This window comes from Lagopus leucura, unplaced genomic scaffold (assembly GCF_019238085.1).
Source record: "Lagopus leucura isolate 7727_CA_CO unplaced genomic scaffold, USGS_WTPT01 Super-Scaffold_100034, whole genome shotgun sequence".
Taxonomy (NCBI): Eukaryota; Metazoa; Chordata; class Aves; order Galliformes; family Phasianidae; genus Lagopus; species Lagopus leucura.
This window is the reverse complement of record NW_024962283.1, coordinates 1,505,063-1,518,848: the sequence shown is the minus strand read 5'-3', so window position 1 is coordinate 1,518,848 and position 13,786 is coordinate 1,505,063. Positions and strand designations below refer to the sequence as shown.

Sequence of the window (13,786 nt, the reverse complement as noted above, 5' to 3'; positions counted from 1 at the left end):
CACCCCTTCCCCACAATGCAGGGGAACATTCACAGCAGCCCACAGAAACCACAGCCTTTAAAAAAAAAAAAAAAAAAAGATTTATTACTTTTGTTTTTACATCTGCCAGGTAGCACAAGACTATTAACACTAACAGTCACCGAATGTACAATGAACATACACATTTAAATAATGGCAGGCAGAACACTGTGGGAAAGAGCTGAGCTCCGTCCCCAGTGCCCAAGCAGTCAGGTCATTTCAGGGTGTTTTTTTTTTGGGGGGGGGGGGGGGGTAGTGGAGAACAAAAACAAAACCACAACAGAATCCAACCCGGAACACCACACAGAAAAGCATGAGCCCAAGCAGAGCCCACGGCAATTCCCATCTTTGAGCAGGTAGCAGTGCTGCAGAGTTAAGCTCCAGGAGGGCATTGTTTTAAAAGACAGATCTCTGGGGTGGCTCTGGTTAAAAAACAATTATAAATCCTATGTCTTCTGCACTGCAGAAGTTGGAAAAAACCCATGCAAACTGTTGTCTTTGTCTTCTTTCTTTTTAATGGCCAGTCCTGCAGCACAACTGCTCTGCAGAGCTGTTCAGCTTTCCCCCACACACTCTGGGAAGTCACTGTACTTAATTACTTTGGAATGAAAATTCACACTACTTGATTTCCAGACATGCTTCTCCCTCCACAAAGCATCAGTTTGACTGAGGACACGATGAATCACTTAATGCTGGTGTCAAGCTGATGGCTTGAGTACACTGCTATTGCTGTGGGACAGAGCAGAAATTTCAATACAGCAGGGGTGAGTTCAAAGATGCCATTTTACAACTGTTTCCTGGAACACTTTGCAACTTTCAGCTTTGAAAAACTGGTACAAGAGCAAGCGTCCTCATTCTGCAACCCTCCACAAAGTTGAATAAAGCAAAGTTGATGGTTCTTTTTTTTAATTTCACATTTGCAAAATCATTAAAGTTTGACACCAAAGATTTCAGGCTTTAAGACTTTAAAAATGCTCCTGTAGAGCAGCATCCATTTGCAATTATTTAATTTCCCAGTCTTCTACTTTCCTGCTGCTCATACCACATGTGTGACTTTTGTTCATGCAGCAGACCCTTTCCTAAAAAGGGACACTGAGGCAAAGCCCGTATGAAGAGCTCCTTTCTATTCTCCCATACAAACACTGCAATGGCCTGTCATTTAAAAAGTGCTCAGCAACGTGATTTCAAATGAATCAAGGGGAATCACAGCTGCTTGGCTGCACTGTGAAAGTAGATGAGCTCCCAAATGCACAGAACCAAGACTCATCACTGCACATGACTAAATGGGAGCTCAGGTCTTCAACGCCTTACCGATCTCATTAATGCCCCAATTATTAGTTAATGCCCCACTACTGTGGCTGCAAGAAGAGAAGTGAAATCCCAGGCACAAATTCATCTACACTCTGGCAAATCACTTCAAAGCTACCTTGAAACAGTTCTGGACTGGCCAGTATTTTAATCAGGGTTTCTCATCATGCACAGTCACTGTTTCCATAGATACGTTATTCACCAAGGGAATACATGCTTCAAGGCTTTGCCAGCAAGTCACAAGACATCTGCTTTCCAAGTCTGAGCAGTAAGTTCTCTCATATCCAAGAGCTTTGCCTCCGTAAGGCCTGGCACCACAACCTGTGTACATGTGTAACACTGCTCACATGATTCAACTCCATCTCAATCTGTAGAAGCAATTACACCAGAGTTCCGGATTTGCACTCAACGCAGCGTTAAGAGAAAATGAAAAAACTGAGATCCTCTTTTAGTTCTTCTGGCCTTTCTCAAGGGCCATTATGACAAAACTTCTCTGCTTTCAACTCTATAAATAAACTTATCCTGTTATGCACTGATATTCTGGAATGAGGCTCCAAGCAGAACGAATCAACATTTAGACAGATACAGTACAGCCCATCAGCAGTATAGATGGTGTTGTAATCATACTCTTGCAAATACCAAAAAGCATTAAATAACCAACCAACACGACCTGTGAAGGAGAATTATGTAAGAAAAAAACCCACTGCCTTAAAAGAAAAACAAACAACACCTTTCCCTCTCTCCTGGTCCCTAGACATAACACGAGTTCTGTACATAGACCAGGTCTTGCAAAGCAGGCAACTCTTGCAGATGGCTTTCTGTGTCCTGTAAATAGTGGTCCACTGGTATTTTTCTTGTGTTTCCTGAGTCCAAGGCTGGTCATTTTAAGAAACTGTCCAAAAGGAATTAGTGTGTTTTTAACAAGGTATTTGGAAAACCAGCATAACCAACTCTTCATCCAGTCTTCAAGAGAAAGATACATCCAACTTTGAGGTGGCAACAGAGATGACTACCCTGCATTTTTCAGGTGGTGTGTTTCTATAGCCATTTCTCCTGACAGATCTATTGTTAGAGATCACAGCAGAAGCTGCTAGGCAGGCTAAGGTAAACCTTTTTTGTTCATGGGCAAAAAAGGTGCTTTCCCCTGCAAACTCTGGAGGGAAAAATAACAACAGCGGCTCCATACTACTGTTACGTGCTGCTATTGTTTTATTCCAAACATAAGGCTGTACTTATCCTTTTTCTGGAACTGCTTGGTAAAGTAGAATAGGTGAGACAGCATGTAAACAGTTTGAGGGTTGGAAAAATAATAATTTAATGGACTGCTTCTGCACGTCGTCACAGCTTCATTGCAATATCCATCCCCACACATACGCAGAGTCACCGCTGCACTGCTGCTCTCTTTCTCCAGGAAGTCTGCTCTCAAGTTTATATTCCCTTTCACCTTGGCTGCTGAAACAAAGACAGAGAAAGGAGTTCTGCCATATTCCAGCAATTTACATGATGTCCTCTTGTTTAACAGCTCCATTATAAATATACATACAACATAACCTGCCAACTAGCCTTCAGAGGGGCAAGCTACTCCCTTACAATTGAAATAGTAGAGGGCTACCAGAGACACTTCTCAGAAGGAAAAAATTAGGGTCAGCAGACATGCCAAAAAAGTCCAGGGCAAGCAGAGGTTTCATTTCTCCTCTTGTCCTTTTTGTTAAAAGCTGCATAAAGTGGCATCCCAGAAGGATTTTGAGGGTAATTCTTCATGGCCACTGAGGACTTAAACCCTCTTAAAGCATTAACAAGAGCTCCAGGATTTTAGCTGAAGTGAGCATATACTTTAAAACAGATGAGCTCCAGGATACCCATATACTTGGGCTTTTAGAGGAGGTGAAAAATACAGGTGACACCCCAGTGCTTCTTCACTCGTGTTCTGCTGAGAAAGTTCTTGGTTTAGTGATGTGCACTTCACTGCCCCCGTTTCCATTGGTGGTTGTAGTGATTATGTACTGGGTTGTTTGCTGCTGATTACTTGTTTGAGACTCCAGAGTATCAGTGTGGGTTGGTGGCTGGGAAACACCAACCTGTACCTCACTGGGGAGTGAGGAATTCTGTTTGACATCCAGATCAGGTTGACCTTCGGATATCACGTAGTGAGTCTGCAAGAAGAACACAGAAAGTCAATCATTTTGTCTTCTATATTTTCTGTTCTGACTATCTCTAAACTTCCTGCTGCTATGCTGAATGACATTTTGGCATAAATAAGGAATCTTGAAGTTGAAGATGTCCTGCTTTTAAATGTAGCTATCAGACCAGTGTAACAAAGCACTCTTGTTATTTTGCACTACTTGGGTCCATTAACAGTTTAACTATTTATACAGTTAACTCTGCACTAGAAATTAAGAAAGCAATTTATAACTATTCTGAAAGTTTCATGCATTTCACGTATGTTGAGCTCAAGTTTTACTTATAGTGTCCAATGTCAGTGCAGTACAGCTGCTGCAACTCCTTATGTGGGACTGCTTATTACATGAGCACTCAGTTAACCTCTACAGGCTTTAAGCTTGACATTATTCTAGATTTAAAAAAGCCTTTTTTTTTCCTTACCTGAGTAACTGCTTTCACTTGCCCTGTGTTGACAGTGGTGACAGGTGTACCTACAGCTGTCTCTGTGATGACATACTGGCCTTGAGGGATGGTCATCATCTGGATCTCGGATGCTAAAAGATTGAAGCCAGAGAATCAAGGTCTGCAAACTCAAAGACCACCTTGAAAGATGACTATGCCTTGCATCATTAACAAGAATAGCTATTGAGGATTTGGTGTTTCATGAATATAACTGACATCCTGTTATCCTCCAAGAAATTACAAAATTACCATCCTAGCTGCAAGGATGTAAAAAAAAAAAAATCATTTCACATCATCTCCACCTTCTTGATTTTTTTCAAGGATCCACTCAAGTTTGAACAGTCCTTGGACTAAAGGAATCCAGTTTGCCTGACCAGACCACGTACCAGATAATTATAGACCTACAGTAATAAAAGCTAACACAATCACTTTCATTTAAGGTAATACTTAAGATTGGCAAGTTCTGAAAACATTCCATTTGTTGGCCAGTAAAACTAGAAAACAGTAATCTCACATGCTAGTCAAACTTCTAGCTACTGCTGACACTTACAATAACTCCGAAATGAGTTCCACGTGCTGGGAAGATATGTGTGCTGAACTGAAGATCCTTGCTGCTGCTGGAGGGCTTGGTTTTGTGTAGATGCAGCTGTCTGCATCTGCGAGGGGCTGAGTTCCTGCTGTGATTGTTGTGAGGAGGGACTCAGAGGCTGACCCCCAACCTAGGAAAAAAAAAAGCAGCAAGCAGGCTAAGGATTGCATACTCCTGCTCATTATCAACATAGCCTCCTTTATTAAGGGAGGAAAATTGAGGTTTCAACAGCACACTGAGCACAAGAAGTACAAAGCTTTCCTCCAACTCCCCCAGCTTACATCTCTCCATGATCAATATTCAGAGACTAGTAAAGACAGACTGGCTTCCCAAAGTTTACAGAGGGCCTGAGGAAATGGCACAGCTCAGAGAGGTTGACTGGATATTAAGGAAAGGTTGTTCACTGAGCTGGCAGTCTGGAACAGGCTCCACATGGAAGAAATCATAGCGCCAAGCCTACTCCATTTTGAAGAAACATTTGGACAATGCTGTCACACATGGTTTAATTTTTAGGTAGCCCATCAGTTGGACTCATTGATCTTCTGATTCCAAGATAAAAAGTCTGGCAGAGGACTTAGACAAGAGGCTAAAAATTATTCCAGAGCACGAAGAACTGTACTTCAAATATTTGAAGAATGCCAATTTTCATTTATATCTTTCAAGTGGTTGCCTCTATTTAATCAGGAATAGCTGTGAACTCACCCATTTCTGGCCATTTATCTCTACCCTCTGTACATTCTGAAAACACAACTAAGCCCTAAGGATTACGACGATCTCAAAGATGCTTATATAGCAATTCTTCCACGTGCAGTCCTTTAACTGATGTATAAAATGATTCCTGTGATTCAGGATAGTAACATGCCATCTGTGCAGAGAAGAGTGAAATACCTGCGATGCTGACTGAGCTGTGGGTGATGGCTCTGCCACCTGGATGTGCTGCACCTGGATGGCGTGCTGGGTGTACGTCTGGGGGTCGTGAAGCTGTCCAACATCCACTGTGGAGTGCTGAGACTGGTGAGGTGAGGTAGCCTAGAAAGAAAACCAAAGCATAGGTATATATTTCAAGTTCTCTGCAGAAGCAGCCAAGAACTTTACTCACTTTATTTTCAACTGTTCCTTAACAAATCTCCCAGTACTGCAGCCCCAAGGAAGCGCAGGCTTCCTATGAGAGGGTCAAAAAGCATACAAAGCCTCCCAGCAGGTTACACACCTGGGCCACTTGAACAACCTGCAGTTGAATGTGCTGAGGCTGCTGCAAGCCAGTTGTGGACTGAGACACAGGGATGTACTGGATTCGCTGGTAGTCCCCCTGGGGAGTTCGGTAGTCCGTTGTGAGGGTCTGGGACAGCTCTGTCATTGCTTGTGTCAGCAAGTCTGTTGTCTGAGCAGTAGAGAGAGACAGAATATCATCCATAGTGCCTACAGGACTGAATACCTTTGCAGGGCGTAGTTCTTTCACTGCACTGAACCTAACACCTACACCACTGAGCCCAGCCATTGCTTTACAAGAGCTAAACCCAGCTAGGCTGATGGGTCACAAGCTGTCACCAAGGATCATCCACTATCTAAATGCTAGTCAGAATCACTCAAAGTCCACAATCTTTCTTTTTTTTTTAATTATTGTATGTGATTTTCTGACTTAATACTTCTTTTGTTTGGAAACTGTCTACTTTTTCTAAGTGCAGGATTTCTGCTAGTAAATAGAGCATTGTTTTCTTAAATATACTCCATCTTTCCTCCTCATCTGCCAGAATGATACTTCTCTTGACAACTGCATTTCTGAAATCCATTAGAAAATGTAATGAGTGAATCTCCCTATTTCCAAGCAAAACAGTCTCTTATCCAGTTTCAAATAAAGGTTATAAAACGTTACTGATGGAAGGTTTTTAGAAGCTTTGCAGCACCCCAGCATCACCAAAGGACAGAAGACTGATTTTCTAGCCTCAGCTTTCACTTCTGTAGCAGCTAATGCATTAACACTGGAGAGATCAACCATCAGAGGTGATTACCACTCAGTACTGCACTGTCTAAAGGATTTCAGGAAAATCTTGATTCCTCTGAATGGAGTTTGATCCAGCCCTCTGTCTATTGTTGTTAAACATATCCTTACAATCCTCAGCATCTCAGGAGAACAGACTCTGAAAAATCCACAAGACATGGATTCCTGAATAAATCAGGCATCTTTGCAAGTATTATGTAGAGTCAGTGGCACATGTCTGAAGGAAATGGAATAGAGGAAAAGGTAAATCCTTACAGCTCCAGGAAGAAATACACAACTCCTGGTCAAGCAAAAATACAGCACAGATTCAAGAACAGAAATGACCTCCAGTGGTGTCCTAACACATGTTTTAAAGTGATGCCTGCCAGAAATACTAAGAAACACTAAGTCTGCTACCAGAGGGCTCCCATCCTGTTTGTTTCCCTCCAGTGATCTGATTGAACGTCTTGAATCCTTACCACGACGGTCTCTCCAGTAGTGCTGTCAGTGGTGAGGACTGCAGGAGTGGAACTGATGACAGCTGTTGCCAGGGGGGCATGGATAGCATTAGGGAGCTGAGCAAACTCTGGGTGCTTCTTGCGAATGTGCTGCACCATCTTCGTCTGCAGAGAGATGCAAAAGAGCACTAGAAAAATGGCCAGGCTTAAGGTCAGCTGAAGTCTAACACGTGTGGACTGCAGCTTATAGGTTTCTCTCAGTATGACAGCATTAGGATTAGTACCATGGGATTTTCTGGTCAGCAAGAAGGGAAATAAGATCACAAAATGCCTTCTGATTAGAGCCATCTGATACAAAACATCAAACATCAAAATCCATAAGCTTTTTACCTCAGTGCAGCTAAACATTTGGGGCACCTTCTCCAAAGGCCACCTTCTCTTTGAATTTTGTTCCTCTATCCCTCTTCCCTCGCAAGTAAACAAGCTATCAGTTTCCAAACTTCTCTGTAACCACACACTGATAACATCTCTTCTTTCAAGCTCATCCCCCCCATTTTGCCATAAAACTAGCAGGCTGCACCTACCTTGTCAGCATGCAGCATGAAAGTAGCACTCTGGCTCAGAATAAAAGAGGTCTACATGCAAAAGCCACAGTGAAAGAGCATCACCATGAAAAGAAGCTGTCCTTTGAGGCTATGAGATGCCCCCATACCTTACTGCTGTACTGTTTGGAACAATGAGGACAGCAGACTGGAGGGGTGGCTATAGTGCCTGTCAGCTGGGTGTGGGTGCTCAGCATGGGATCTGGCTCTCCTGGGCCTGCAGGGCGCAGTTTCCGGATGCTTGGAGGTAGCTCAGCACCAGGGTGGTTCTTCAGGATATGAGCTTTGCGTTTGCTGGCACTCTTGTACACCTGAAGGGTAATGATTGGAGTTACATCATTTTAATTTCAAACGGAAGCACAGAAATCTGATATCACTTCTCTTCACCTGGAACGTCTCCATGTTGTTTTAGACAGTGTTTAGCTATAACTCTAAACAAGTACAACATAATGAATAGATAGAGATGCACATTCTAGCATTTAATCAGTCTGCAAGAGCAACTACTGTATAGAACATAGAAGCTATTTGAGAACATGCTCAGTGTAAAGCAAAGCATCAAATCAGGATGGGAAATGAAGAGGAAAATCATCTTTGGCTTGTACTTAAAGGACAAACATCAGGGAAGCCAACAATCACCAAACTTCTACATGGCCCAGTGTTAATTTATCGTGAAGGTTGATGTCTCCATTCTTGCATGAGGCATCAAACAGCTTTAATAACCTTAACTACCACAGTCATTTTTTAACTTCTGAGGCATAAACAAATATGGTATAGCATTGTTTAAACACTATCATTTCCCCCCCCTCTTTAAACAAAGGAAAAGAGACATGGCTAAGGCACGTACCAAGGGTAAGAACAGTCAGTCAAAATGCATTTTCAGGTACATAAAGGCCCACATACATAAAAAGCAAAAGGCCAGAGAGCAAGGACAGGAACTCAAGTGCAGAAGAACCTTCAGGCTCTACGAACACTGGGAATTACTGACTTGTGACCAAGCAGCTTAAAATAAAAGGGAGATTGGGATTTTTGGAACTTTTAGAAGCAATAGAAAAACCAGGAGAAATTCTGAAATTATAGCTCAGTAGGATACTTAGTCCTGTATTGCAAAGAGTGACACAGGACTCTGGATGGGTCGCTGCACGCTGAATCTTTTAAGTCTTACCAACTCCAAACACAGCAGAAAAGAATAACTGCAATTTTCAGCTAGTATTCAGACTCCCTGGCCTAAACTCATTTCATCTCAATTTCTTTTGGTCAGTGCTTGCTGGCAAGCCCTTCAGAAACACTGCAAGCCCTGCCAGATGTTTTTGTGCAGAGACAAATTGCTTGTACACAAGCCCAGGACCAAGCTACATTCTGAGGGTCATTTCCTTACCTACCTTATCACAGTACTGACAGAAATAATCTCTGTTGGGTTTGATGATGGGCAACGTGAGCTCTGGCACCTCTTCTATTTTCATGTCTGGATGTCTCTTTGATAAATGATTCACCTTAGGAGAAAGAAACAGAAGAACAAGAGAGCACATTACAACTGGAAGCTAAGCAATTGCTTTTTGTCCTAAACATGGTAAGTGCCAAACCAAAACTGTGGTATTAGCCAGCAGCACCAGAAGCATTTACTACTGCAAAGGCTACTGTGTATTCCATCAGTTGCAAGGTAAACGCGGCCTTGCTGTACTCATAGCTTCCCTGGTGAAAATACAATGGGAAGGGTTAAAATAACTTGTCAGAAGTCTTGGGTAGCTGAGAACAAGCTGATATAAAGGATCTCTGCCAGGAGAGATCACAACCCTCAAAACATGAAAGCAGCAGCCTTATTTGCAAGCATTCTTCCACAGGGCCAGTTACAGTGCTTGGCCAGCAGAGGCCCCTCCCGAGGAGCAAGAGAAAAACACGAAAGCATGATAAAAGCTGAACAATCACTAAGGCTCAACCAACACTGCACGACACTGAGATGCTGGAGACAAGCAGACATGCAAGACAGGCAATGAAATACACAAATGCATTTTGCTGAACAGAGAAGATGTACAGGTTTAAAGAAGACGCCCAACTTCAAATCAACAATAAGATTATGCTGGTTTCACAGCATCACTGTGTTCCAGCGATGGGAATTCTACCCTTATTCCTTAGCTAAGATGTGAGAAGTGGGGCTGGATCACGTGGATGCTCACCAACATCCCCCTGCGGCGGAAGCCCATCATGCACAGCCGGCACTTGAACATGAAGCTCTCGTAGTCAGTGGAAGCGATGCGAGGCTTGAAAGTTTTGGAGCGGCTGATTCGGTCAGCTTTCTTGGCCTCCCTCTCTGGGTTGTGCATCCTCTGCATGTGCTCTCGCAATTTGTCTTTCCTCTACATCAGGGAATAACAGTAATAACAGCAACAACATCAGTAATGCTTACTGCCATACTATTTGCTACAAATAGGAACCACAATGTAAGTTGTTCAGACAACTCTTTGGCTTTTTCTCTTCACTGCTGCTGTGAAATAGAGGTGCATGCTCAGCAATGGACAAGAAATAACTCTGAGTTTAGGCTGACTGTTCAAAAGCTGAGGTTACTCAGCCACAAAAAGCAAAGTCAAACTAATGCTAAGTTAGTGGCTTCAATAGAAGTGAACCCCTCCAACCTGGCTTTTCTCTGAATTCATCTAAAATTGACTCTACGTGACTAGAAGATTACATCACTTCATGCTCTCCAGCAATGAAGACTTCAAACCCCACAGTGGTACTGAGTCTGTCCCAATGTTATTCAGCCCCTTTGGGCACACACTGTTCAGAATGTGCTTCTTCACCCCAAAGTGCTTTCCAATCCCCCCAGTATCTCATGGGAAACTAGACTGCAGCCATCACCCTTTACCTGGCTCAGTCTGCTCCGCCTGTTCTGAAGAAATCTACTGAGACATCTGGATGCCATGTGCTGACAAGATGCATTCCATGGACACGCACACCTCAGCCAGAAATATTACCAATCCCATTGGTGTATCAGAAAGAAACTTTCCTAACTAAACTGCCAGAAGTACACAACACGAGCACTTAGCAACTGAGCTGTTTAACGAGACGTTTCTTAATGAGCAGATGAAACAGCCTTAGAAATTAACTGATTAGAGACAAGATGTGAAACATGAGGCACCCTATTACAGCGGAGTTTGCTGGGTTGGATCTTGCCCCTTTTCTAGCAGAAACAAACTCTCACACCACGCAAAGCAGTGCTTGCAGCTTGCACACATCCATTCCTCCCTCCTCAGAGGATGACCTTATCTGCTCAAAGGGAGGTAAAGAACACTGACTTCCACTTGTATCAGGAGTGATCCAGTGAGGAATCACCTTACCTTGAACTGCTTGCCACACGTGGAGCACAGGAAGTCTTTGCGGTCCGAGTGCCGCAACATGTGGAGCCGCAGCTTGTCGGGGCGGCAGAAAGCCTTGTCACACTCTGTGCACTGATAAATCTTTTCCGAATGGAAACTGCGGACGTGTTTCTTGACCTGGAATTGCAGATGACAGAATAGTGGAATTTATTCAAGCAAAGATTTGTGTGGTAAAACAGTCTCAGAAATTCTTAGCAAAAAAAAAAAACATTTAATCTCTGGCTTAAAAACAAATTCATCTTAACAGCTGATATCGTGGTGACACTTCCTATAACAGCAATTGCTTTTGCCTACTTTGAGACCAGCCTTCATTTCCTAAAGCTTTCTGTGTTTCGAGGCTTTTCTTTCAAAAAATATTAATGAGGTTTCACATTTGAAATCCAAGCACCAGAAAAAAGAATCATAGAATCACCAAGGTTGGAAAAGACCTAAAAGCTCATCCAGTCCAACTGTTCACCTATTCCCAATAGCTCCTACTAAACCATGTCCCTCAACACAACATCCAGCCTTTCCTTGAACACCCCCAGGCTCAGTGACTCCACCACCTCCCTGGGCATCCATTCCAGTGCCTGACCACCCTTTCTGAAAAGTAATACTTCCTCATGTCCAGCCTGAATCTCCCCTGCCGCAGCTTGAAACCATTCCCCCTGGTCCTATCACTAATGACACGAGAGAAGAGGCCGACCCCCAGCTCACTACAGCCTCCCTTCAGGAAGTTATAGAGAGCAATGAGGTCTCCCCTGAGCCTCCTCTTCTCCAGGCTGAACATTCCCAGCTCCTTCAGCCTCTCCTCATATGGCCTGTGTTCCAGACCCCTCACCAGCTTTGTTGCCCTCCTTTGAACACGTTCCAGGGCCTCAATATCTTTCTTGCAGTGAGAAAAACAGTGAAGAAAAACAGTGAGTGCAAGAGATCTGGCAGGTGGGGCTTTAAATCAGTACAACATCTCACCTGGATGAAGTCTGGAAAGCGCTTTTTGCAGGTAGGACAGGTGAAATAGCCATCAATGATATGAATGGCCACGTGATCTTTGAGTAAATCCAACCGGTCAAAGGACTCGGGACAGAAAATGCAGGAATATGTTTTCTGGTCCATGTGGAACTTCATGTGGCTCTCAAGAGAACCACTGTTGATAAAGCCCTTGTTGCAAATGTCACAAGTCAAAGGGCAGCTCCCTTCCCGGCCGTGGAACCTCAGATGCTGATCCAGTTTGTCCTTTTCCCGGAACGCCTTCCCACACTGGAGGCATTTGAATGGGCGGAAGGATTTCCTTATGAACAGGTGCTGAAGAGCTGCATTCTGAAAGAAACACAGAGTCCATTAGCTGTTGCTGGATACTGACCTCACAGACCGTTTCCAAGATCAAAAACAATAGATCAGTGAACCTGAACTTCAAAAGACACTCTGGTCACACAGACAGTCTGCATTTTACAGAAGTGGATGCTGTGATGGATAGAAGGGAAATACCTGCAATTACACACTGAGTTAAGAAAGCAGAATGGAGAAGTTCCCCCTCCTGTCCACATCTCCATCTTTAGCATGGCATCCTTCTGTAAAATAGAGCTAAATCCCCCTCCAGAGAAGAGACCTGGGTACAAGAAGAGAGCTGTAGTTCCAACTTATGTTTCAGGATTGGGCCATGCAGTCAGCTCCATGCTGTCTATCCCTCCATCTGTCATGCAGGAGCAGGGCTGATGCAACTGCACTGCCCTGTACGAAAATCCACTTCTGTGAAGATCAGAGGTGTACAGCAGTGGTTTAGCATTGCCTGGAAAACTTCTGGTGGAATGCATTTTTAAGAGATGCTGACCCTTTTTACTGTTATGAAGAACAGAGTTTCAGAATACTACAGCAGGGGCAGAATGGCAGTTTTATAAGCATAGTAAGCACTTGAAAGCAATTTGTTCATCTTTGCCATTTAGCACGTATCACATCTGAGAGACTGAAAGTGAAGAAGCTAAAAACCCACGAAGGCTCTAAATCAAGAGAAACTCCCTCAAATTCTGTTGTCTGCTCCAAGGGAAGCAGACTAAACACAGTCAAACCTGAAACTGCTTTTCTTGGTATTGAAAGAAACTAGGAACATTGAACTGAGCAAGAGTGGCACAGATTTTTGTTTTAAGATTTAATATCCTAAGTTGTTCTTTTCTTCCACTTTTCCATATAATTTTGCCTTAACTACAAGGATGCGCTGATAAGTCAAACAGTTTAAGATGTGCTACAAGTTCTCAACTCCACTGCTAACACACGTTGCTATTTGTACCTCAAACAATCTGACCACTAAGACAGCAGGCCAGGCTATTCTACATCTAAGTAAGCACAGTCCTGGAAGCAGTAAAGTATGGAAATCACTAGAAAAATGACAGTTGTTTTTCAGATAACTCTTCATTCTGGATGTCAGTTGCTTAAAGGACAACTATGTAACTGTAACTGATGATGTGGAGATCAAGAGACACTAAACAGAAGCTGGGCAAAACAACATAGAATGCAATGTTGTTATGTACCATCTGATTAGAAACAGAAATAACTCAAAAAAATAAACCTACCTGCAGCTCCAGCTGAGCAGGCAGCATTAAGGGAGAGAAAAATACTTATGTTATGCAATGGACCTGAAAACAGAAGTCTTGACTTCTGTGTTCACACTTTCTGTGGGCCTCAATGGGGGCCAGCACTTCAGACTGCTTTTTTTTTCCCCCTTTACTTCTGCTGAGTTTTTTGCCTTAGGAAACACTAAATAGATCTTCAGTGTTTCACTTGTAAACAGCAACTGCCCAGGAGGATTTAAAGGACCAAAATAAAAAGCACAGATAACCCTGAGAGTATATTGTGACTTCTCTTATTTT

General features: G+C 43.1%; 1 protein-coding gene across 9 annotated transcripts in view; it reads right to left on the bottom strand.

Annotated features, from left to right (window-relative positions):
• Window positions 1-61: 61 nt before the first annotated feature.
• Window positions 62-13,786, bottom strand: part of PRDM10 (PR/SET domain 10) — a 39,756-nt gene continuing 26,031 nt past the window's right edge. For 7 of the 9 annotated variants that reach the window (XM_042882285.1, XM_042882284.1, XM_042882283.1 and 4 more), the window contains 11 exons: window positions 11,895-12,242; window positions 10,905-11,060; window positions 9,747-9,926; window positions 8,955-9,065; window positions 7,686-7,886; window positions 6,995-7,138; window positions 5,748-5,918; window positions 5,426-5,566; window positions 4,499-4,667; window positions 3,928-4,040; window positions 62-3,479 (listed from right to left, as the gene is read on the bottom strand). In XM_042882285.1, the coding sequence (XP_042738219.1) occupies window positions 3,243-3,479; window positions 3,928-4,040; window positions 4,499-4,667; window positions 5,426-5,566; window positions 5,748-5,918; window positions 6,995-7,138; window positions 7,686-7,886; window positions 8,955-9,065; window positions 9,747-9,926; window positions 10,905-11,060; window positions 11,895-12,242 (1,971 nt within the window). In that variant the 3' untranslated portion in view covers window positions 62-3,242. The remainder of the gene's footprint in view (window positions 3,480-3,927; window positions 4,041-4,498; window positions 4,668-5,425; window positions 5,567-5,747; window positions 5,919-6,994; window positions 7,139-7,685; window positions 7,887-8,954; window positions 9,066-9,746; window positions 9,927-10,904; window positions 11,061-11,894; window positions 12,243-13,786) is intronic. The other 2 variants (XM_042882289.1, XM_042882291.1) reach the window with 2 other exon arrangements.